General features: G+C 34.9%; 2 protein-coding genes across 2 annotated transcripts in view; one reads left to right on the top strand and one right to left on the bottom strand.

Annotated features, from left to right (window-relative positions):
- Window positions 1–151: 151 nt before the first annotated feature.
- Window positions 152–16,183, bottom strand: LOC132543444 (actin-3, muscle-specific-like). Its single transcript, XM_060206945.1, has 12 exons — window positions 16,052–16,183; window positions 15,408–15,647; window positions 15,018–15,264; window positions 14,716–14,907; window positions 14,531–14,593; window positions 8,289–8,510; window positions 7,943–8,134; window positions 7,764–7,826; window positions 1,247–1,468; window positions 900–1,091; window positions 663–782; window positions 152–357 (listed from the first exon to the last, which is right to left on the bottom strand). Exons 1-12 carry the CDS (start codon window positions 16,181–16,183, stop codon window positions 152–154), a joined length of 2,091 nt encoding a protein of 696 aa, XP_060062928.1.
- Window positions 16,184–24,502: 8,319 nt separating this feature from the next.
- LOC132543463 (actin, plasmodial isoform-like) overlaps window positions 24,503–26,747 on the top strand; it is a 9,061-nt gene continuing 6,816 nt past the window's right edge. The window contains exons 1-5 of the mRNA XM_060206963.1: window positions 24,503–24,634; window positions 25,049–25,288; window positions 25,430–25,676; window positions 25,867–26,058; window positions 26,373–26,435. Coding sequence (XP_060062946.1) covers window positions 24,503–24,634; window positions 25,049–25,288; window positions 25,430–25,676; window positions 25,867–26,058; window positions 26,373–26,435 — 874 coding nt within the window. The remainder of the gene's footprint in view (window positions 24,635–25,048; window positions 25,289–25,429; window positions 25,677–25,866; window positions 26,059–26,372; window positions 26,436–26,747) is intronic.

Below are 26,747 nucleotides of genomic sequence, written 5' to 3'. Positions count from 1 at the left end.
AAGTATTTCAGGCAGAGCATGCTGCCAGAATATCATGGACCAGATCCAATCGTGTGTTTATCATGATTATGATCTTACTATAACCCGTTGTCTATATGTCAAAGACTAGATCCTGTCGTCAATGTTGTGATTAACCGTCTTCATATCAAGCCTAGAAACATTTCCTGTGGACGATCCCTGGTCCACATTCATCGTACTCCTGTTTTGAGATCCACATCTGATGGAATGAGGACAGAGATCCCAGGATAGATCCACCGATCCACACCGAATACTTCCTTTCTGGGGGTGCAATGACCTTTACCTTCACATTGTTAGGCACGATGCCGTCTAATTCTTTCTTAAATCGATCTGCCATGCCTGAAGTACAGAAAGACGTATTAATATATCTTATACATCATGTCGACCATCGATTTAACCGGAAATGGTTAAATACAAATACGAACTCTTTAATTACGTTATTTATGAAATATCAAGAGGTCATATACTAGATAGGCAAAAATCAACGACTATCATCACGTATGTCAATAATTAATTATTTCTAGTAATAGAAGCCTGCAGAATAATCAATAAATCACTTGTATCAAAGTATTGTTTGTTTTGAGCGAGTACCTGATTTTATTTACATTCACTTTTCTTTTAAGGAAAAGGACGTTTCAGCGTACCTGGAAACATAGTACTTCCGCCGGACATGACGATATTGCTGTAGAGATCCCGTCTGATGTCAATATCACAGCCCATGACTGAGTTGTGTACATGCTCGTGGACTCCGTTAGATTCCATTCCTGTAAGCAAATGACGATGGATTGTAGATATTTACTGGTGTAATCAAAATTGATTTAAGTAGCGCCTTTCCATTCAAACCATTGATACAAAAACTATGTGATCAAACTATTTCTTACCTATAAAAGATGGCTGGAAGAGAACCTCTGGACACCGGAACCTTTCGTTACCAATGGTTACAACACCACCGTCAGGAAGTTCGTAAGATTTCTCTACTGTAGAAGACTTCGATGCTGATGTCATTTCACTATCAAAGTCCAAAGCTACGTACGACATCTTTTCCTTTATATCGCGAACAATTTCCATCTCAGCTGTAAAAGGAAAATCATTTCTGTGATATTTCGTTTCTTTGATGTCACGGATGGGATAACATTCTGACATCGATGCGTAGTAGTGTATTTTATTTGAGATTGTCATATATTTTTCATCAATTTTCCAAAACAAGTTCCTTGAATAATTGACTTACATGAAGTGGTGAAGTCGTATCCTCTTTCGTGGAGGATCCTCTGGAGGTAGGCTGTGAGGTCACGACCTGCCAAGTCTACACGTTTGATGGCGTGAGGGAGGGCGTAACCCTCGTAGATAGGTACCACGTGTGACACACCATCCCCGGCATCAAACACGATGCCCGTGGTTCGTCCTGAGGCATACAGAGACAACACAGCCTGTATCGCCACGTAGAAGGCAGGAGTGTTGAAAGTCTCGAACATGATCTGCAATGGAGAAATCCAAAGATATGGAAAAGACATTCTTAATTAGAATGGTTAGTTATATTGCATAACAATTTGAAACATGAAGTTAAGTTTTCTATCTCAAACATTATAAACATACCTGTATCATTTTTTCTCTGTTTGCCTTAGGATTAAGTGGCGCCTCTGTCAACATGACCGGATGTTCCTCCGGAGCCACACGAAGCTCGTTATAGAAGGTGTGGTGCCAGATCTTCTCCATGTCGTCCCAGTTGGTGACGATTCCGTGTTCCACCGGGTACTTTAGAGATAGAATCCCGCGTTTGTTCTGAGCCTCGTCTCCGACATAACATTCTTTGGCGCCCATACCGGCCATAACCACCTGTGAAGGAAACAGGATTGGAATTTGTACATACGACAAGATGACAATATTTGTCTGCATTACAAAAAAATTCAATGTTGATCTGCTATATATCATATTGACATTGATATGTGCAAAGCTACGAAACATGTTGTTAATTACTCACATCATAACGAGGTCGTCCTGTAATGGCGGGAAAAACTGCGCGTGGCGCATCGTCACCGGCAAATCCCGCTTTACACATTCCACTTCCGTTGTCAATGACAACAGCAGAAATATCGTCTTCAAATGTAGACATGATGATTAGTACCTCAGTATTACTTTTCTTTATCCTACAATAGTCAATGGAGACGAATTAGTTCTAAGTGTAAATAGCAGTATGTGAAGCGCTTGTAAGTTGTGTGAAGAATCATTTGACTAAACTCTATAAGTATATCATTTTCAAACCAGATTTCTCAAATAACTAAATAAAAATACGTACATAAACAGAAAGTCAAAAAGCTTTCAGTAAATTATTCAAAATACAGAAAAATAACGCCGAAGTTATAAACATTACCAGAATTCCGTGCGTTTTTCTGTTACATTTGCTTACATTCTGCTATAAACATCTATGATGTTGACAAGTTTCGAACTTGTTCATACGTTCAGATGTCGATAAACTATCATTCTGTGACAGTAAGTAAGAACAGGCCATAACGGAGACACCATGAATATGTTATACAAAAGTTACCTTGATATATCTCAAATTTCCACTTAATGATAGTTTGACGGTTGTTGCGAGGTTGTGTCTCAGTCGCCTGTAGACCTGGAGCTGTACTGTTGGCTTTCTCTTTGTCGGCTGCTGTGGTCGAGTCTGCATTCTCACGGTGTCACCATGTGTTATATAGCTATGTTTCGCTTCTTCTGAGAAATATGACATATTTTAAATCTAGTTCGGTGAAAATGTTCCGTATAAGGTAGTCTATAATTAGTAATACAGCTTTTCTGTCAATATTTCGTACCAATCATCGACCTAAATAACTGACAATATATACAGTAGGTCTCGCTGACTAACCAATCTGACCTACTGCTGGCTAAAAATAGGCATTATACTACAGAGGGTGTATTCCTATCACAGGTAAATACAGGTGAGTCAAACGTTCTATTTATACATATCATATATATATATGAATGTATTTCTATGTGTGCTTTTAATGCTAACATCTTCCATTCGCTCCTTACGTATGTAGCCATTTTAATGAAGCATTTACATGCATTTCAGTGTTTATTCATTTTTTTTGTTTTATTTCTAATTTCAATTAATTCTTTTGTTTGGAAATCTTCTACACTTTATTATTTTACAAAAACATAACACCTTTCAATACAAATATAGAATTAGATACAGCGGAGTCAAATAATGAATGAAACTGTATCATACAGGAACAGTGAGTGTTTCTAAGGGCCTTAATTTTGAAAAGCTAGGCTTGCAGAAATATCAAGATAGGGAGGTTGCAATTAATCTATAATTCAACCAATTTTAATATATATGATGATTTCAGAAAACCGTCCAGTACAGGTGTTATTAGGAACAGCGTCACAACTCCAGTTAATGAAAACGTGCGGTTATTATAAAAACAAACACACACAAGTGAATAGCTCTTTTTGCTCTACTTCATTACATCCTTCGCTAACAGTATTTCATTCGTACTTTAATATTTTGTGTCTTTTGTACAATTACATGTAAATTTGTATTATAAAAGTGCTTCGTGGATATATCTCATAAGCTCTGCACACCGGTGTTTTACCAACAACAAATACATCATATGTTGTTATCACATCAGTTTTACTGGTTGATGTGGTCATGTCTGTGATATCCCTGGATCATATTAGAAGTGAGTATGTGTATAAATGAATGAATGATTACCAGAACCACGTACCATATATGTTTCCCCTTTCGGTGAGACTATGAACCAACAGTGTACATGTATTCTGTCAGAGCGATGTCAGGACAAACGTTAGTATGTAAAATGTGATCTACATCAACTTCAAAATCAGTTTGCTAGTTTTTTGTATATATAATATATTAATTCTAAACGAGCGTCAATGGGATGACAATATTCTAAACCGTTTCCATTGTTTATAAGAATGTGGATATAAAAAGTACCGGGAAATCTGATAAATATTGTGTAACAGAGATCACCACAAAGTTATCAATAAACAGGTATACACGACACCCAGGACACGAAGAAAGCACGACAATATCGTCAATGTAATAAAATTGACAGAACGAGATAAAACCGGGATATATTATCTACATTCCGTGAACATACGTGAATAGTACTCAATGTTAAAAATATAAAGTTAATGGATTTCCGTTTCAATTTTATATTTAAAATAGACGATATATTTATAGCGTTATATATATATGATTTATTGAATTAATTTCATTTGTTAGAATTTTGGATGTTTTAGAAATTGCTCTGTCCACGTGTTCATTAGCAAAGTTTGCCTATTGTATGTAAGAAGTTGTGATCAATATTTTTGTTGAACAGGTAGCCTAGTCACCAATACGTTGTTTTTATATGATCTGTTAAGTAATATCAGAATGCAATATCAACTAGTCAGGGTCTTACCATTGACCGGAAACGTGAAACACAGTTAGTATGACTACAGAAATAGTGTCTCTTTAGAAAAATGGATAATTTGTAAGTAGCACTTCTGACAATCCTATAACGTGTTATAGTGTTCGCGGACAAGCTTCAGCTGACCAAGTCATAACATTTTGGATCAATAATAACTAACTTAAGTTTGTTTCCATCTTGAATATTTTAAGATGATAGACCTTTGATCTAATATCATTTAATCAGAGAGAAACGAAGCATGTTTCCGTTTTGGACATTCAACATTCCTCTTTGTAATTTCTCATGAAATAAATAGGTATATAGGCATCCTGCTGTTCATCTTGGTTTATCTCTCTAACGGATTTTACGTTTGTTATTACGGTCTTTCCGCCTTTCACCAGACGAAATCTTAATTAATGGAATAAGTTCCATGTAACTGAATTCCTCTTATGACATTTTTTCAAAGGTGAAAAATGAAGGCGACATTTATATCTTATAATGCTATAGAGCGCGATATGTATCGTACTAACGACACGTAAATAACAGCAAATTTCACTGTATATTGACCATTAGAACTGCATCATAATACTATTTCATCATTTTCTTCATTGATGCTTTTGGCCTAAATTATTGAAACCTAGGAGAGAAACGAGAAATTCACAGCTTGTCGAAATTAATGTCAAAACCAATATTTGGGAATAGGCTAACCACAAGAGTAAGAAAAATATTCTTTTCAATACTGAATGATTTCAACAGAACGTCAAGTGCACGTGAAATGTTCAGACCGTTCAACTATTCGATTAAATTCTAACAGGATACAGAGGTTCTGGCAAACCCCGGATAGTCCATGAGTATTCTAAATACCTTAATATTTTACATCTAATCATGTTTGGCACCATTTTTTCTTTTATTTGTACGCTTCTTCGATTGTTTGTTATTTAAATTGTAGTGACTTCCTCCATCTTCTCTTCCTCAACCGAAGTTTTCAATAAACTGCCACTTTATCTCTTACTTGTATTTATAGTGGCACCGAATCACAGTATACATATGTACTGATTTTGATTTTATTCCAGATATAAATGACCCACTGGCGATGCTATTATGGAAATGTATATATAAATTACTTTCTTGGTCCAACCATCAAGGAAATATCACTGAAGACGACACATTTGTTATTCGTTTTTAATTCGTTGTCTACAGTTGTAATTATATATATCTCAGGCTACTTTTCAGTTTTCTACTTTTCCATGGATTTACGTTTACTTGATTTTCCCCAGTTTCATCATTTTTTCCAATTAAAATATAATATTGTTCACATGTAAAAAAATTATGATGATGAACACTTTTTCACTTTTCAATTAATCAATGACAGTTATGATGTAACACATGAAAAAAGTCGTGCGAAATGTAAGACGTTTCTATACAGGAGAATTAATACCATGATTATAGTTGTCCTTATTCTGACGTCCTTAGAAAAACAATCGCTTAATGTAGTTTTATTGTAACTTTTACCTAAATCGGGATTAGTAACATGAATGTATTGTTAACTTAATTAAGTAGATAAAAATTGGTCTGGTCAATATCTAAACTGGTTTGTGAAAGCAACATTAAGTTTTTATGGGTAGTACTATTATATGTTTACCGACTTCACACAAATTCTCACACAAAAAAGTGCCATTTTAGAACATGGTATAATAAAAAAGTAGACTATACGAGAAACCCTTAATCGTATTGTTACAAGAAAAATCATTGTTTTGAGATATATGTTAATCAATGCCTTGGAGAAGTTTGGACTTTTAACTTTTTTTACAGGAGTTACTTCCCCTCAACTAGAGCATCACATGATCAAAAAAGAGGTAACAAAATAACCATAGCTTTGTGATTATTTTATTTTCAACAAAATAAATAACATGAAGAAACATTTAAATATAAAACATATAAGGGAACATTTATAGTTATATATTAACTTTGTATATACATCTTAAAATTTAATATACATCATTATAATAAAATACATATGTTTAAATGGTAATATGTGTTATAATGCCAACATGGATACGAATATCATTTATATTGTTTGTCAATACATATATATTTAACATTGAAGTCATTTTATATTAACAAAATTCTTTTCTTACATGAAAACATTTGAATAGACATTTTTCACTTCTAAGAAGTATATCCACTCATCTTCAACAATGTCAATTTGCATTCTCTGTTCATATTTTATACGTAAATAAACAAGGTTTGATCTTGAAACATGCCATTGTCTGTAGATCGAAGACCAGGTCCAGTTGTCAAGTATCTATGGCTGAGCTTGTTGCCAGTAAATCATGGACCAGATAAAATCATATGTTTATAATTATTTTAATTTTATTATAATAGTTATAACTCAGACAGATCACGTTGTCTTTATATTGAGTTGTCAGAATGTAGCAGGCTATATTTTGTTGACTCGTTGTCATTAAGTCACCTGCTAAATCTCGTTGTTCCGTTGTCAATATATCATAGACTAGAACTCGTTGTCCCGTTGACAGTATGAAACATGCTATATTTCGCTGACCCGTTGTTATTAAGTCACATTGGCTAGAATTCATTGACCCGTTGTTAGTATGTAACATGCTAGATATCGTTGTCCCGTTGTCATTAAGTCACATGCTAAGTCTCGTTGACCCGTTGTCAGTATTTCTCAGCTTTCACCTCGTCCCGTTGTCTCTATGTCAAAGACTAGATCCTGCCGTCAATGTTGTGATTAACCGTTTTCATATCAAGCCTAGAAACACTTTCTGTGGACGATCCCTGGTCCACATTCATCGTACTCCTGTTTTGAGATCCACATCTGATGGAATGAGGACAGAGATCCCAGGATAGATCCACCGATCCACACCGAATACTTCCTTTCTGGGGGTGCAATGACCTTTACCTTCACATTGTTAGGTACAATGCCGTCTAATTCTTTCTTAAATCGATCTGCCATGCCTGAAGTACAGAAAGGACGTATCTTATACATCATGTCGACCAGCAAATTAACCGGAAATGGTTAAATACAAATACGAACTCTTCAATTACGTTTTTTATGAAATACCAAGATCGTATAGTAGATCGACCAAAATCAACTACTATCATCACGTATGTCAATAATTGATTATTTCTAGTAATAGAAGTCTGCAGAATAATCAATAAATCACTTGTATCAAAGTATTGTTTGTTTTGCGCGAGTACAGATAATTTATTTACATTCACTTTTCTTTTAAGGAAAAAGACGTTTCAGCGTACCTGGAAACATAGTACTTCCGCCGGACATGACGACATTGCTGTAGAGATCTCGTCGGATGTCAATATCACAGCCCATGACTGAGTTGTGTAGATGCTCGTGGACTCCGTTAGATTCCATTCCTGTAAGCAAATGACGATGGATTGTAGATATTTACTTGTGTATTCAAAATTGTTTTAAGTAGCGCCTTTCCATTCCAATCACTGATACAAAACTATGTTATCAAACTATCTCTTACCTATAAATGATGGCTGGAAGAGAACCTCTGGGCACCGGAACCTTTCGTTACCAATGGTAACAACACCACCATCAGGAAGTTCGTAAGATTTCTCTACTGTAGAAGACTTCGATGCTAATGTCATTTCACTCTCAAAGTCCAAAGCAACGTACGACATTTTCTCCTTCATATCGCGTACAATTTCCATCTCAGCTGTAAAAGGAAAATCATTTCTGTGATATTTCGTTTCATTGATGTCACCGATGGGATTACATTCTGACATCGACGTGTAATAGTGTATTTTATTTGAGATTGTCATATATTTTCATCAATTTTCAAAAACAAATTCGGTTAATTCTTGACTTACATGAAGTGGTGAAGTTGTATCCTCTTTCGTGGAGGATCCTCTGGAGGTAGGCTGTGAGGTCACGACCTGCCAAGTCTACACGTTTGATAGCGTGAGGGAGGGCGTAACCCTCGTAGATAGGTACCACGTGTGACACACCATCCCCGGCATCAAACACGATGCCCGTGGTTCGTCCTGAGGCATACAGAGACAACACAGCCTGTATCGCCACGTAGAAGGCAGGAGTGTTGAAAGTCTCGAACATGATCTGCAATGGAGAAACCCAAAAATATGGAAAAGACATTCTTAATTAGAATGGTTAGTAATATTGCATGACAATTTGGAACATGAAGTTAAGTTTTCTATCTCAAACATTATCAACATACCTGTATCATTTTTTCTCTGTTTGCTTTTGGATTAAGTGGCGCCTCTGTCAACATGACCGGATGTTCCTCCGGAGCCACGCGAAGCTCGTTATAGAAGGTGTGGTGCCAGATCTTCTCCATGTCGTCCCAGTTGGTGACGATTCCGTGTTCCACCGGGTACTTTAGAGATAGAATCCCGCGTTTGTTCTGAGCCTCGTCTCCAACATAACATTCTTTGGCGCCCATACCGGCCATAACCACCTGTAAAGGAAACAGAATTTGTGAAATCACAGAAATCATTATATAATATACATTAATGGTTATTTAATATTTAAATCAACTTAACTCTTATATAACCATTGCTGTAAATTGTACTATAGTAGATTGCTGGGGTCATAATTATTTAAAATATTCTCCATCTTGTTATGTAATTGATCATGAAAAAAAATGTTGTGTCTGATGATATACTCCTTAACAACTCACATCATAACGAGGTCGTCCTGTAATGGCGGGGAAAACTGAGCGTGGCGCATCGTCCCCAGCAAATCCCGCTTTACACATTCCACTTCCGTTGTCAAGGACAACAGCAGCAATATCTTCTTCAAATGAGGACATGTTTTCCGGTATCTCAGTTTTTCCAACTTTTGTTTAATATCCTGAATAGGAGAAAATTCAATGAAATCTGATTATCATGATATCTGGTTTGGCCAGCAAACGTACAAATAACAATACTTCAAATATTGTTTTTCTCAGTAAAATACATTTAAAAAAAAGGGCATACTTAACAGATAAATAAGAAATACATTCTGTTGTCTGCAGTATGTTATGAAGCAGAACGAATCACGAAATGTTGTAATTTCATTAAAATGAGAGCAAAAATTTAAAAAAAAATAAATAAATAGAAAAAAAAAAAAATAAATAAAAAATAGGAAAATTCATTTTATATGAAAGAATTTTATAAAAATAAGCACGCAACACGATAATAAATGCAACATAATCCAATTTCACGTGTTGTTAATCTCAATCATTTATAATATTTAATATCTAGTATGATGTTGTTTTCTTTATTTTAATTCAATATAAAGGTATACAATATGTACATACCATAACAGATACGATTACGTACTAAACAAATACCAGTGGTTATCATTGTAATATATGAATAATTTTAATGAAATCTTACCTAAATGCTTCTATGGCAGGATGCTTTTCTTTGTTTTCCTTCTTGTGACGTTGATTTTCTTTCTAAGAAAAAAAAACTGTCGCTCAATATTCTGCGGTCTGTGCTATATCTCCAAGTCTGGATTTCTATAGTGCGACCGCTCGTTATATAGTAATATTTTGCCTCTTCTAAGAAATCTGACGTACTTGAATCTAGTTCGGTGAATAGTTTCCATATAAGGTATAGAATGATTAGTAATAAACCAACACATCTATAAGTACATAAGTATTACCTATCATCGATAAAATTAAACGACAAGTTTCTCCTTTCGAGTGACTAACATAGATCTAGACGACAGTCTAAAAATAGACATTATACTGGATAGGGTGGATTCCTACTACAGGTAAACACAGGTGAGTCAGTTGTTCTGTTCATATGTGTGTATAGTCATCGGAATTATTGATTGTTTAATCGATGGATATTTTACAAATATTTGAAAGCAGTCTACAGGGCTACATAAATTGTGTTTAAAATGTTGTTTGCCTTACTGAATATGTATAGACAGAGATATATGATATAAGTCGTCGCACACACCTCAGGCTATTTTTATTGAATATTTGTCTATTTCAAAAATACTTTTGCCATACAAATAAATGTTTTAATTTCTTTTTACAGCTAACACTAATGTTTTTAACCTTTAAAACGTACAGGTGTATGTATAACATTTTCAACACGTATACAATTCTACTCTAGAATCACTTAATGTGAAACCCAATGTGTCGCTTCACTGTAATAATCATTGTTACTGAAGACCTATTTATAAAGAGTTTCACAACAGCCATTTTCCATGTTCTTGCTACATGTGATAAGTAATACATTGCAATATTTTTTTCATGAGTACTTCTAATGAACATTCTTGTTGGAGGACAATTCTGTAAGTCAAGTATATACTGGTATATATAACATAACGCATTTCAAAGGCCAATGTATACAGATTATATATGAAGCTGCGATAGATGATTGACAGCAAAAACAAGCATACCTTCACCTTTGTGTTTTGTGTATGATAATATAAAGTAAACGAAATATGTTAATGATTTTATTTAACACAAACAGTTACAATAGTTTTTTCAAGATAAATACCAACATGTCAACATAATCATTTTCCGAACAGAAACCAATAAAGCTAAGGCCAAATGTGAATAAGATAAAGTTTTGCATGCAGACTCCCGAAAAAGTTCGAGGACAATAAGACCAGGTTTTCCGGAAGAGTAACAGTCTTCTGCTTCATCGATGACACCCATCATGATCTTACAAAATTAGATATGAAAGCTTCTGAAACCTCGTCAGACCTCGTTATCATGGGTGCATCTTCGAAGCAGTTTGAAACAGTTTTTTTTAATCTCAAAATGCATTATTTTTAACTTGCATTATCAGCTTTATGTTGAGAAACAAGAATAAAATGTAAGTCGTCCTTTATATCTTGTATGAAACAAAGATCACAGAGTCTGTCACTTCTACCTATCGCCCTATATAAACATCATGGAAAAATTTGACAATAGTCCATATACATTATTCGAGATTTCCAGGGAAAAAAGATAAATCCCAAGTAAATGAGTGTCGTATCAGCCTTTGATATCATTACTTAATGAACGTAAACTCAGCTAATGAATTAATTATGCCATTTGAATTAATCATTAATTATTAATAATAATGATAATTTGACAGAAAATATACAATTTCGAGTTCCATCTTTTTTGTTTAATATTATAGCCAAACCATTAAAGATCATTTTCGCGCGCATGTCTGGTGAAGCTTGTAGTCTAACATTTGACATCATTTGTTTGATACTGTATTTCCTAAACTGTAGTGTGAGAGACCTGAAACCTTCCTTATCGTAACATTACGTGATACAAAAGATGAAACTACAGTAAGATGCAGTTTTAGTCATTATTAAACTTGTCATGAAATACTGAATTCGTACTTCAATATGCTTGATCTGTAATTCAGTTTTACAAACATTACAAAAATAGGACTTAAGTTGACTGATGTTTATTGTATCTGTCATGAATAAAAATAAATACATAGACTGGTTTTTATTAAATCTATTACATACAGAATTTATGGATCAAAATTTCTTACATAAAAAAATCTTTTTAAAGATCCTCTGCAATTAAATCAAGGTTTCATATACACAACATCCCAAGTTTTCATGGCGTTAATGTCTGAAAATAAACATATCCTGAGATTGCACAAAAAAAATCATACATTCAATACCAGTATAAAATTAGTTACAGTAAGGGTAAATCATGAATTAAATTGCATGATACAACTGATTCGTCTTTCAAGGGCTCATCAGTGATGATACATCCTATAGTTGTTTCGTCCTTCTAGGGCTCATCATTAATTCTACATATCATACAGCTGTTTCGTCCTTCTAGGGCTCATCATTAATTCTACATATCATACAGCTGTTTCGTCCTTCTAGGGCTCATCATTAATTCTTCATATCATACAGCTGTTTCGTCCTTCTAAGGCTCATCAGTGATACTAACGGCCTAATTTTGAATCATAGGAGGCGAAGTAAGAACATCTTAAGTTATCGAAAGGAAAATGTTTACATCTAATAATATATAAATCCTTAATCGTATTGTTGTATAGTTTGTTATGAATGCAAAAGACAAAAAACAAAAACAACACTACTTAAGTGAAAGAATATTTTAAAACGCCAATTTAAAATCAAATACAATATTGTTAATCTATCTATAAATTAATTTTCATCATACAACTTTAATTTCTAGACTATTCATTCAATTTTACTCAACTTAAAAAAGAAAAAAACAAGCTGCAGTCAAATTTGTTTTCTCTGTACATCTTGTAAATTGAAAAGCTCGCCATTCTGCTATACAGTTAAGCAATTTCCGCTGGCAATTTTCTTTCACATCACTGCAGTGTTTCTGTCAAAACTTAAATGAAAAAAACTGTTTGAATTAAGACACTGTTTGATTGCAGTCTCCTTATTAGAAGATCTTTACCTTTCTGATTGATTAAATATTCTAGGGCCGGTTCCCACTATCGCGATTGTCATGCAAGAAATCGTCAACTGACGGACTATTGTTGTATACCTTGTTCGCATATAAGAACGTGAAATTATTTATTTGGATTGATCAAGGTTTGCATGGCGGGTGTCGTCAATGAAACAGAAGACTCTTGCTCATTCATAACACCTGGTCTTATTCTCCTTGTACTTTTTCTGAAGTATCCGTGTTAATAATTCTTTTGTTTATATTTTGTCACTGTTTATGGAATTTAATATTTTGATAATGATTATGTTGCTATTTTGGTATTTTCTTGATTATGTGAGGGAGATGAAGTAACAAAAATGAACTGCCTTTTAATAATTTTATAATAAAAAAATAAAAGATACAAACATCATTTGAATAAAAATCATATCAAAATTGATGAAACATGTGTATACATTATACACATCATACAAAGTTTAGAAGTTCAATGATACGTCATAATTGGAATTATCACATAATGTAACAATATGACTTACTTGGAAAAATATATATTTTGTTAAATAGAAAAAAAGTTAAATGGATATATGACGAATATATTCAAATAAAGATACATCATCATAACCTCTCTTTGTTATATAATAAAACAGTTATTCGCCCCGGTCAGTATTTGTTTTCTTCTGCTCAATATCACAGCATATTAACCAAGTAAAGAATCCATAATAGTATAATATAAAGGTAATGATTAAATATTATAGTACAGATCATATGATATAATAATGATAAAATGCAATAGTACGATAATAGATTAATCCAAGTAACTTTTCGAACATACACCTGTGATATTTTACATCAATACAAATATTTACAATAAATTCATTTGATATCTGAACAACTTGTAATGTTGGATGAAAACAACACATACCGACACATTTTTACCAAGCAATAACCATATCCCTGTACAGAAGCAGTCAAATGAGTCTGTTTGGTCTTACTTATTGTCAATCACCATCCGGACAATGTTTGTCATCAGAGTGAGTACCCAGTATTATTGCAAGTACATTAAACACCTGCTCAGGCCTACAGAAAATCACAGACAAGGGTCAATTTTAAGTTGAACACCAGATCCAATCCAACTGCGCCATTGGCCTGTTCCCATTATCAGTCTGTCACAAACAGATTCTCGATTCAGTTTATCAAGTGTACAAAATAAATTGATTTAAGTTGTCTCCAGCCTAGAAACACTTTCTGTGGACGATTCCTGGTCCACATTCATCATACTCCTGTTTCGATACCCACATCTGTTGGAATGTAGATAGAGACCCCAAGATAGATCCCCCGATCCACACGGAATACTTCCTCTCTGGGGCTGCATGTACCTTTACCTTCACATTGTTAGGCACAATGCCGTCGAGTTCTGTTTTAAATCTATCAGCAATACCTGAAACACAGATAAATTAGATAATCATATCGTAGAGTAGGACTTCCCGAAGTTGTTGGTCTTCAATTGTGAAAATTGTCTTTGTAATACGGCAACTAGATTTTACAAGGTAGTAATATGAAATGTTTTGTTTATTTTTTGTTTTCATTATCATTTATTGGTAGTCTGAAAAAGTAGTACAAGACAATTAAATAGAGGAGATGATTTGTAAAATGTACCTGGAAACATAGTACTTCCGCCGGAGATGACGATATTGCTGTAGAGTTCTCGTCGGATGTCAATATCACAACCCATGACTGAGTTGTGTAGATGCTCGTGGACTCCGTTAGATTCCATTCCTGTGGAAAAAATGATGACGTATTGTAGTTCTTTCACTGGAGTATTCAAATTGGATTGAAAACAAAGCTACGCATTTCAACTTCTACGATTATTACTTACGTAGTAATCGAATATCACCTACCTATAAACGATGGCTGGAAGAGGACTTCCGGACATCGGAACCTTTCGTTGCCAATGGTAATAACTTCACCATCCGGAAGTTCGTACAACTTCTCGACTGTAGAAGACGATGATGCTAGTGTCATTTCATTTTCAAAGTCTAAAGCCACGTAGCACAGTTTCTCCTTCATATCCCGTACAATCTCCATTTCGGCTGTAAGCAATGGATATTTGACAATTAATGATAATTCATTTAATAGTTTTGAAATTGTATCAAGTTTGTTTGAAAAATTCTGTGGATTATGGAACAAAAGAAAGTCTCACATGAACTTGTGAAGTTGTATCCTCTTTCGTGGAGGATCCTCTGGAGGTAGGCTGTGAGGTCACGACCTGCCAAGTCTACACGTTTGATGGCGTGAGGGAGGGCGTAACCCTCGTAGATAGGTACCACGTGTGACACACCATCCCCGGCATCAAACACGATGCCCGTGGTTCGTCCTGAGGCATACAGAGACAAAACAGCCTGTATCGCCACATAGAAGGCAGGGGTGTTGAAAGTCTCGAACATGATCTGTATGAAAAATGGAAACGAAATAATTAAAAGATAAATGACATTTTATCTCTTCCTTTCTATCATTTATTGATGATTATCAAATCTTGTTAAAGCAGTGGTAAACAATAGCAATTATAAAACCTATTGTTAAAATAATGTACCTGTATCATTTTTTCTCTGTTTGCCTTAGGATTAAGTGGTGCTTCTGTCAACATGACCGGATGTTCCTCCGGCGCCACGCGAAGCTCGTTATAGAAGGTGTGGTGCCAGATCTTCTCCATGTCGTCCCAGTTGGTGACGATTCCGTGTTCCACCGGGTACTTTAGAGATAGAATCCCGCGTTTGTTCTGAGCCTCGTCTCCAACATAGCACTCTTTGGCGCCCATACCGGTCATGACCACCTGTTGAGGAATAAAGGTTAATATTCGTCAAAAATAGCATTTAATGATAAAATCATGATTAGAATTAAAAACAAAGGTTTTAATATGCTACTTTCTTGGAATGGCTTCGTATTTTGCTACAATGCTTTTGTTTGGGCTGCGATATTTAATTTCTTTGGGATAGATTGTCCGATGATATCAGCGAACAACTTAAAATTTCAGCTACAGAAACTTGGTTTGCTTTTGACATTAATCAAAATTTGATGACATTTTAGACAAAGCAAGACGTTTTATCTGATGGAGCAATAAATCGTTCAATTCTTGAGTTCAACACAATTTGAAAGACAATAACGTTTGTTACAATTTTAATATTGACAATATTTCACAAAATACATTATATGTATAAGGATCGAGGTTTTACTCACATCGTAACGTGGTCGTCCAGTAATGGCAGGAAACACAGCACGTGGTGCATCATCTCCAGCAAATCCCGCCTTACACATTCCACTTCCGTTGTCAATGACAACAGCAGCAATATCGTCTTCAAATGTAGACATGATTTCTGATACCTAAGGATTACAACTTTTCTCCTACCGAACAAAAAAGGTCGAAAACTTCAAAATGACAGTACATATCACAGAAATGAAGTGACAAGTTAAGAAATAGAACGTATCATATCAGAATTAATGGAAGCTGTTTAATTAAAGAAGGTTCTGAAAATGATTCTATTGTGTGTAAAACGTAATTAGAAAATAAACAACAAAAATTATGAACATGAAGAAGGAAAACAGGACTGAAAATTATTTCAAGAAAATCATTAATCGCACGTCATAACGTCATTAAATTGCAAAAAAAAATATATATATGATAAAGTATCTTGATTGAGTTCTTGTAATTTCAAAAACAGGTTAAAAAGTATAATAAGGTGTACAAAGTAATGAAAATTTTATCATAACTTCATTGATATCCTCAGTAACCATGGTTATCGTAATAAGGTTAGTTTGAGAAATGTGAACATATTGATGTAAGTTCTTACCTTGCTTTAAGTAAAATAAAACTTTCGTTTTTCTTTAAGTGACGTTGTTATTCTCGATATGTCTTACTCTGCAAAATTTTTCGAGATTCTGAATCATCATGGTGCGAGTGTGTTTATATAGTGCTGTTTCTTTTCTTCTGAGAATCTAGTGTAATACAGACCGGCGAACATTTACCATATAAGGTATGAAACATTTCTTAATAACCCGAGTTCTCTATGAAATGACCATATAAATATATATAAGCTATCATCGACAAAAATAAACGGCAAGTCTCGCTCTTTCTGCGTGTGACGAAACCTAAATGTAGCTCACACACTGCTGTCGGTCGACAGTCTAAATATAGACATTATAATCAATAGGGCAGATTCCGACTTCAGGTTTACAAAAATGAGCGGAACGAACGTTTGTTTATAAATTTTATATTTTTCTTATTTCTTCAGCTCAACATTAACATATTTACCCAGTTTATTCCCGACGTGTGTTAAACCCACACTAAACCTGATTTACCACCCGCTGTTTACATTCTGATCATATTTTTGACGTTCTTTGTAAACAACCTGATACCGAAAATTCAGCCAAGTATATATATTTCAATATTTTCGCTGATTTTCCTACCTTTTATGCTTTCTCTCATTTGGTCGAGGACGAAACAGATACAGATTAAGTAATTATTTGACATATACTGAATATCATACTTAATTTGTATTAAAAGGCGCTATTCCCTTAGATGTACAATTTCCTCTCCATTTATCTCATATCTAGTTCTTTGAGATGATTTGCACCTTTCAACCATATAATGCTAAGTTAATAATCATTCGGAATGATCACTTTAAATTTAATAGCCTATGGACATAAATCTATTGTATTCCATTGTCAATTTGAATTTTATTACTGTCCATGGCTTCTGGATAATTCTCCATGTCCATTGTGTTACCCAGACAATATCAGCCAGATCTATATCAGGGCAATACCAAGTGTTAAGACTCTCATGATACAATGATTTATTGAAGCAGTAACAATATCTTCAATTTAAATAGATTTCAGCACAAGACTAGAATCGTTATAATTTAGAACCAGAACAAGAAAACGATACAAATCCAAGAACTGTTGAAGATCGTAACAAACGTTACAAGTACATACCTCATTTAAATACTAATTCTGATTAAATACAGCAGAGCCAAATGTCTCAAAATGGCGGCAAGCTTTAATGAAAACACATAACAAATATCTTTAATTAATTTATTACTGACTGGATCAATTCGATGAAATTTTACATGCAAAAAATAGATCTAAAGATACAATGAGTATATATAAGTACAAATAATTGATTTCATCCTATGAAGTTCAGTCCCTGAACATCAATTAACTGTTACATATGGTGTTCCAATCTAGCAGGGGCCTCGGATTTACTCGACACATCCTGTTCCACACTTATAGACGTGTGGTCACTTGTGTAGCTTGGTGGTGCGGATGCAACTTTTTCGTTTCCAGTTCCGCTTGTTCCTGGCATTGGCCAAACGGAATTAAGATGTCCCGACCGTAAAACTTGTCCGGATCCGGAAGCGTAAGGTGTGTCACCATAGTATCTAGGTGGTTCGGGTGTATAGGGAGGTAGACTAGAGGCATTGTGTAGGAACAGTCGAGATTCTCCAGGGGGTACCACCACTATTTTCAAAGGTAAACATTTGTTATAATAAAATAGATAAAAAAAAAATAATAATAAAAAAAAAATTAGTAACATCCGCTTTCAACTTAAATTCTGCTGGTATCTATCACTGGTGTCAGAATTATTTGTACATTCAGTTACTGTAATATTTATAGATCCCGTATTAAATTGTAGTTGTATCAAATGGTTACCTGTTCACTTCCATTGATTTCAAGATCAAATGCTTTAAACAAACTGTCTTAATACAGTATTAATACATGTTTACTTTTCGTTGGTGGTGAATCAAACACACTTCTTCCACATGGTCAGTCACGTGTTTGTAAAACACCACAAAAATTACATACACCTTTAAATGAAGAGGAGAGTTCTTGCGCTTCCGAAAGCTTTAACTATTCGGTTACATCATTCAAGGAGCGTTATGTGTAAATGTTGTGTATTAATCCCAAATTCATATGTGCCATGTTTACATGTCTTGTATCATATTGATTGTTTACATAAAAACCTGTTTATAATTGTTTGTCACAATATGTGAAGATAGTGCTAGACAGATTTTTCTAGAAAGCTCTGTTACTAGAATGAACTGTGTGTTTCCGGAAGTTTCTAAATCTAGACAGTTCGGTTATTATAATTATATAGATGTTTCCGGAAGTTTCTAGAGACACATGTAAATAATCTAGAAAAGAACTTTCTAGAAGCCTTTAGTGTATATAAACATGATGGACCTGACCCTGAGCTGCCTTTTGAAGTATGAACGCCTTGATTGAGTTTACTTTGAAACTTCAGTCTGTGAAGTGTGGACTTTTACGGTGATTCAGTGATAGTGCCTTGTGGACTTAAATATACCCAACGAGGAAACAATTCTTGGATTAGTCTACGGATACCGTGTTTTCGGGACAATCTTTTGTGAATTCTGCTGGATTTGGAGGACTTCCATCGCAAGATAAGTTCTGACTTTTGATTAATTAGTGGCTAGCTCTGTACACCATCGCAAATATTTGTAACTTTACTGTAGAATTTATTTGTTGTTATTAAATTGTTGAATTGTAAACCTACCTGTTGGGTTTTCATTTGCTGTCCGTTAATTCCGTAACCTACCAAGGAGTAAATACAGTTATTGAAAATCTATGTACCGTAAGTGATGGACGATGCCCTGCCGTCCCTACTCTCCGTGGTATACTCCGCTGCTGACGGCTGGGCTATCGGCTGTACACCGGGTGTTCTCTGTTTCTTCTTCGCCTTACAGCAGAAGATGACGAGGATTGCGACGACGAGGATTGTCAGAGCAGCAGCTACGACCAGCAGCACCAATACAGTGGGACTAAAATATCATATACAAGGATATCAACAATAATATCCCACAATGTCACCAAAATCAAAATTCAACTCAAATTTAATCAAACTGGGGGAGAATATAAACAAAAGTAAGATTTACACAGAGAATCCTGATAAAGTACCAGGAGAATAAGATGTAAGAGCAGGCGTCTTCTGCTTCATCGACGACAGCCGCGAGGTAAGTCTTAGTCAGTCAATGAAAAGAAAGGCACGTTCTCCAAATGAGGGCAAAGTTATTTTGACGGGAAAAATTACATTATAAGTCAAAGACCATTCACACAAATGGAAACATTTATTATTATTGACGATGGTTATTGTGATCATGAAGAACATAAATTCTATTGCATTTGTTGATAATACTTTTTACTGATTCCTAAAAGTTTCGTTTATCTATTTTGGTCTCGAAATTAATGTAACATATGTTATGGACATGGTAGTAACATTCTAGTGTCAAGTGTTCAATTTTATATATAAAAAAAAGTTCGGCACTCACAACAATCATTTACCGATGTTTGTCCGGGTAATATCTTAAACATCGTATTAATTCTTTTATCGTCATACTTACTTAAACGAGCAGCACTGTTGATCGTCGAAAGGACCACAACAACTATTTTCACAAAAACGTACACCTTCCCTGGTAAGACAATATTCCTGACCTCTCACAACTGTCAATATTACATTACACATAGTTAATACGGTGAAAACACAGCTACACCTAGACTGGTCAATACAGTGAAAACCCAACTATTTCTAGACTGGTACTAAGTTGTGTTACGGAGAACACAACATCAGATGATTTGGTTCTGTATTCAATCAACTGATTAGTCTAACATCTTTTTCGTGTTTTTTTTTATCCTGGGATAAAAATGCTCGTTTTCGTCCGATGTTAATTGATTCGCTCCCGAATAAGAATAAGAAAAACAAGGAATCAAAACCAGCGAAAGTTTATGTGCGACGGAAGTTCCCCTTTGTACAACATACTACTCAAAAATAGAAAATTAAATACATTTTAAGTATGGTAAAATTATAAAAACAATATAAGACGGGATAGTGTAAATAAATATAGTATCAGCGAGGTCATATTTTACGTCACAATTGAGAATTATAAGATATAGCGAATAACATACCGACACATTCTCGCTAAATAAGAACGAATCACAAGATTTGTCTGTTTAAAAAAGAAAAAAATATCGTCTGTATGATTAGATCGGATCAACATTTATGGTTATTTGAAGCCAAGACAGTTTGTAACATTATATTATTATACAATTTATTTAATGTTATTTAGATTATGTCCATTTTGTGCAACATCAGCTACGCATTGCTAGTTTTGACCGTTTTAATGAAATGGAAATCATAAAAGTATCAACATAAATTGACAAATATAGAGTGAATATTTCTTTTATATTCCATGCAGTCATTTAGCTCTATGTCTTCGTCCAGATATCATATGAAGTATCAAGTATATAGCTGTATGAAAATACGAAGGAAAAATATATACTTACCCGAAAACAAGAGGAATGCAATAACTGAATTTACCAGGACGCGGAATGACATCTTCTTTTTCTGTTCCTTTTCATGTGAGTATAAATCAGGATTAAGACATGCAGGTATGCTTGTTGGGCGCCCGTGATGTCACTATTGCCCCGTAACATGGTCAGTGGGATCTGGTATGTAGCCTGTCATTATAGGGTTTTCTAACAGATTGATGTTTTACTTAACTGTAGACATACCTGTGATGATATTTACACCTCGCTATGATGATCCATTTCTCTAACACTGACTCATCGGTCAGAGGATAGATGAGTGGTCATCTCAAGTCCACATCATCGTCCTATCCATCAACATACCGGGCAGTCACTAAAGCTTCATGATTGTACAGAAAACACACAAGTAAATAGCACTTTTTTATAATTTAGAGTTTGAAACAGTAGTCAGTCAGTAATGCTACATCATACAACTGTTTCGTCCTTTTATGACTCGTCAGCGATGATACATCATACAGCTGTTTCGACCTTTTAGGACTCGTCAGTGATACTACATCATACGGCTGGTTCGTCCTTTTAGGACTCGTCAGTGATGCTACATCATACAGCTGTTTCGTCGTCTAGGATTCGTCAGTAATGCCACATCATACAGCTGTTTCGTCCTTTTATGACTCGTCAGTAATGCTACATCATACAGCTGTTTCGTCCTTCTAGGACTCGTCAGTGATGATACATCATACAGCTGTTTCGACCTTCTAGGACTCGTCAGTAATGCTACATCATACAGCTGTTTCGTCCTTTTAGGACTCGTCAGTAATGCTACATCATACAGCTGTTTCGTCCTTCTAGGACTCGTCAGTGATGATACATCATACAGCTGTTTCGTCCTTCTAGGACTCGTCAGTGATGATACATCATACAGCTGTTTCGTCCTTCTAGGACGCGTCAGTGATGATACATCATACAGCTGTTTCGTCCTTCTAAGACTCGTCAGTGATGATACATCATACAGCTGTTTCGACCTTCTAGGACTCGTCAGTAATGCTACATCATACAGCTGTTTCGTCCTTTTAGGACTCGTCAGTAATGCTACATCATACAGCTGTTTCGTCCTTCTAGGACTCGTCAGTGATGATACATCATACAGCTGTTTCGTCCTTCTAGGACTCGTCAGTGATGATACATCATGCAGCTGTTTCGTCCTTCTAGGACGCGTCAGTGATGATACATCATACAGCTGTTTCGTCCTTCTAGGACTCGTCAGTGATGATACATCATACAGCTGTTTCGACCCTCTAGGACTCGTCAGTGATGCTAAAGGCCTAAAGTTTGAAGCGTACGAGGCGACTGAGGACAATCTAAAGTTATATAAAGCCAAAATCTAGAAGTGGAAGTGCAGCAGCCCCATGAAGATTAAAATTCCTAATTTTCATTTATCACATAATTTTATAACTTTTTAGAATTTTCGAATTTTCTGAACGATGCCACTATTCGAATGAATTAATCCCATGAACACAGCGTGATCTTAAGAGCGTTCCCACCTTGGTGAAATAGCGGTTGCGGGCTCGAATCAGGTGTCGATTTAAACACGATAAAATAAAATAGCCGTAACCTGCACGCCACACGGTGTATAATAAACATGTTCTTTTGAAAATTATCAGTTATACGAAATCTAGGAAACAGTACATAATCCCTATCTAGATTTTGACGTTTCTTAATATCAATTTCTCTCAGTTGACTCCTAAGTTTCACAATTAAGGCCTTTAGCATGACTAATGAGACCTAGAGAAGAAAGAGCTGTATGATGCAGTTTAATTCACGACTTGGCGATCCTGTAACTTATTTTTGGTACATAAATGGCGATCTTTCAAATTTAGCTATTAGTTAAAGTATCAATAACTTGTTAATAAAAAGAGGTATAAGCAAGAAACACTGGAATATAACCGATATTATCTAAAATATAGAATCGTTACAAAAACGGAACTTTATCAAATAAAATCAGCATTGTGAGGAAATAATTTGTGAGACACACAAAAAATACAAAAACCTGAAAACATGGAAAACAGTGTTGACATATGAGTTAATACACTGACAGATAATATCGATCACTGAATTACATGAAGCATTTCCCTGCGTTGAATCACATCGATATCTCTCAGTCCTCTAGAAACAGTATATAAATTGGCATGAATATTGTTCTTTAATATGTTCTCATCCGAACGCGACAATTATTTGAAATTTAATCAACAAGTATATACAAACAATCGGTAATTTGTCCATCTGATTCCGTCCACAAAAGAATGTAATTAACAGGTTTATTTGAAGAAATGTGTGCAAGAACATTTCATAAAAAGAACTCTTATTTAAATTTAGTATTGATTGAGTAAATTATGAAGGAAAAGTTTAAATGAGCATGCTTGTCGGAGCCGAAGATCTGATCATTATGAAAACGTTTTGTGATTTTGTATTGTTTTTGTCCTGAATTTAACCCGTATTTCTTGCTGGCTGAACGAAGACTTTATTATTACCGTAAACAAGAAAGGTAATCAATATTTAGTATGCATTCATTAACCTTCGTAATACTACTTTACATCTTGTTATAATTTTGGTCGTGTTACGGTGTTTAAGAAATACTCTAAAATTCATGTTAAATCTAGCAAGTCATTTGTAAACACATTTAAACCTGTTAGGCTAACTACCAATAATGTCTATTTATAGCCTCTAGTAGAGACAGTAAGTGTGTGTATACGTTTGAGTTTATCTAGAACGATGTGTGTAGCGTATTACCTTTCCAGATCGTATATAGCACAGTTGCCCATATATGGAAAGCAACTTATCTAGGTAGTAGCGAAGCGTTCCCTATTAAGGTCGATTCAATTTAAGTCATTCCTAATAAGGAAAAGCTTGCAGATTTGCCTTGCCTGCCAGAAGACTATAAAAGACCTGGACTTTACAAAGGATGTCATACTGCACAACTACACGAGAAGAACGTGAGACAGAAGTCGAAAGAGACTTAATTTGGAAAAGGTAAAGGTAAGTACACGTTTCATTGATTTTGTTTTCATATATTTTCTGTCGTGTACATTGTGTTTTAAACAAATCTACTTCTAAAATGATCAATGGTAATATCATGCCAACGAACTTATCAAAAAATAATGGTGTAACAATATTTCACTTACATTACTATAAAACGAAATGTAAAGTTATCGTATATAGTATTCTATCATATATCTTCTGTATGGTGTGTTCAGCAACAGTGTTGAACAATAACGTTTTATATTAGGCCTTCTCACTTACCTTTATTGACTTTATTATTTTCAGATTTACAAAACCAATTAACCAAAATAAAAGGAAATGTCTGGTTTTGAAGATGATTCCGCCGCTTTGGTCATTGACAACGGAAGTGGAATGTGTAAGGCGGGATTTGCTGGAGATCATGCTCCACGTGCTGTGTTTCCTGCCATTACTGGACGACCTCATTATGATGTAAGTTATGTAGTGTTATTTCCACAACGCATTGTAAATATACTACAAGAAATTATAAAACACTTTTCTATATTGTTACAACTTCTAAATACTAGTAGCAACATTTACCTGGTTTCTTATTCTGTTGTTCTCATTGATCAACGTATCTGTAGATCATCCAATCGATATAATGGCAAAAGATATTGAATTAACAGATTATAAATATACCATTAAGATCTTTAGTTCTGGGCTTTTTACGCTGCTTGCTTTCTAACTTTGACTTGAAAAACAAGGCAATTTACTTATTCATCTCCATAATACGTTCTTTCTTTCGAATTAAACTTTTGAAATAAAGATATGTAAAATATGTTAGCTTGTATTGGTGTCCTTTAAACAAAACCTCCTTACCTTACGTTTTATCATTATCTATGTCAGATGATCATGCCAGGCATGGGAAATAAAGACTGTTATATTGGAGACGAGGCCCAGAACAAAAGAGGTATATTAACCCTGAGATATCCACTGGAACACGGAATCGTCACCAACTGGGACGACATGGAGAAGATCTGGCACCACACCTTCTATAACGAGCTACGTGTGGCGCCGGAGGAACATCCGGTCATGTTGACAGAAGCACCACTTAATCCCAAGGCAAACAGAGAAATGATGACACAGGTTTGTATGGAAATGACTATATTCATTATAAAAAATACACAAAGAATTTCGTTTCATTCTGACATTTGAATTATCAAATTACATTTACGATATTTAGCTTGAATTCAAGTATGAACATCCACAATATCTTGTCTTTAACAGATCATGTTCGAGACTTTCAACACTCCTGCCTTCTATGTGGCGATCCAGGCTGTGTTGTCTCTGTATGCCTCAGGACGAACCACGGGCATCGTGTTTGATGCCGGAGATGGTGTGTCACACGTGGTACCTATCTACGAGGGTTACGCCCTCCCTCACGCCATCAAACGTGTAGACTTGGCAGGTCGTGACCTCACAGCCTACCTTCAGAAGATCCTCCACGAAAGAGGCTACAGCTTCACAACTTCAGGTTGGTGTATTAGCCGAAAATCATTTTCCTTGAAAAGATAAAAAAAATATATATCATAATAACACATTAAGCACAAATTCATATGCAAAAATATGATTGAATTGATGTTTTTTTTCACACAAGGAACTCTAGATAGGAACAAATAAGCAACTGAAGCAATGATGACCACAAGTTTGAATTTCCATTTCAGCGGAACAGGAAGTTGTACGAGATATGAAGGAGAAGTTATCTTATGTGGCATTGGACTTTGAATGTGAAATGGAAACCGCTTCAAAATCTTCAACAATAGAGAAGACGTTCGAACTTCCTGACGGCCAACATATTACTGTCGGTAACGAGAGGTTCCGATGTCCTGAGGCACTCTTCCAACCTTCGTTTCTAGGTAAATATGAAAGAAATAACTCAATAATTGATGAAATTCATATATGAATAATATTTCATTTTATTGAAAAGGGCGCCTCCTTTTATTTTGATTGTTAAATACAAACTTCTATTGTTAGCCATTTTATTTCTAGATAAAATATGATAAAAATAAGCATTCTTCAACCAAGGTTTGAACATCTACATTATCTGTATTCAGAGTATAATAGCTCGTTCTATATGAAATAAAATCGATATTTCTTGAAATCTATATGATTAATGAAGTCATTTGACAATTGATATTTGAGACTTAAAATATTCCTATTTCAATCACAGGAATGGAATCAGCAGGAATCCACGAACTTCTCCACAATTCAGTGATGTCATGCGATATTGACATTCGACGTGATTTGTACCACAATGTCGTCATATCCGGTGGAAGCACAATGTTTCCAGGTGAGTGTGTTCACTTTATTGGCTATTGACGATTTATATTTACGATAAAGATTTTTTGAAAACAAAATAGCGATAAAAAAAGGATAAAACAAAATAATACAAATATACATTTTAATCCTATTTAGCAAAAAGAAAAAAAGTAAATGAGTATTTCTCTCTTCCTATACTATAGGTATTGCTGATCGTCTGAAAAAGGAAATGGATGCTGTGGTGCCTAACAGCATGTCGGTGAAGGTCATAGCGCCTCCGGAGAGG

Source organism: Ylistrum balloti, unplaced genomic scaffold (genome assembly GCF_031769215.1).
Source record: "Ylistrum balloti isolate Yb309-2 unplaced genomic scaffold, AGI_CSIRO_Ybal_v1 Utg369756, whole genome shotgun sequence".
Taxonomy (NCBI): Eukaryota; Metazoa; Mollusca; class Bivalvia; order Pectinida; family Pectinidae; genus Ylistrum; species Ylistrum balloti.
Note: the sequence above shows the minus strand (reverse complement) of the source record. Positions and strands in the feature narration are given on the sequence as shown.

Bases quoted from the DNA above. Each gene is read 5' to 3' on its own strand.
- LOC132543444 (XM_060206945.1), bottom strand. From the start codon at position 16,183: ATGTCTACATTTGAAGACGATATTGCTGCTGTTGTCATTGACAACGGA. The intron at 15,648-16,051 runs GTGAGTAAAACC...ATTCCTCAACAG, and splicing joins CTGGACGACCACGTTACGAT to GTGGTCATGACCGGTATGGG. The intron at 358-662 runs GTACGCTGAAAC...TCTGTACTTCAG, and splicing joins CGGAAGTACTATGTTTCCAG to GCATGGCAGATCGATTTAAG.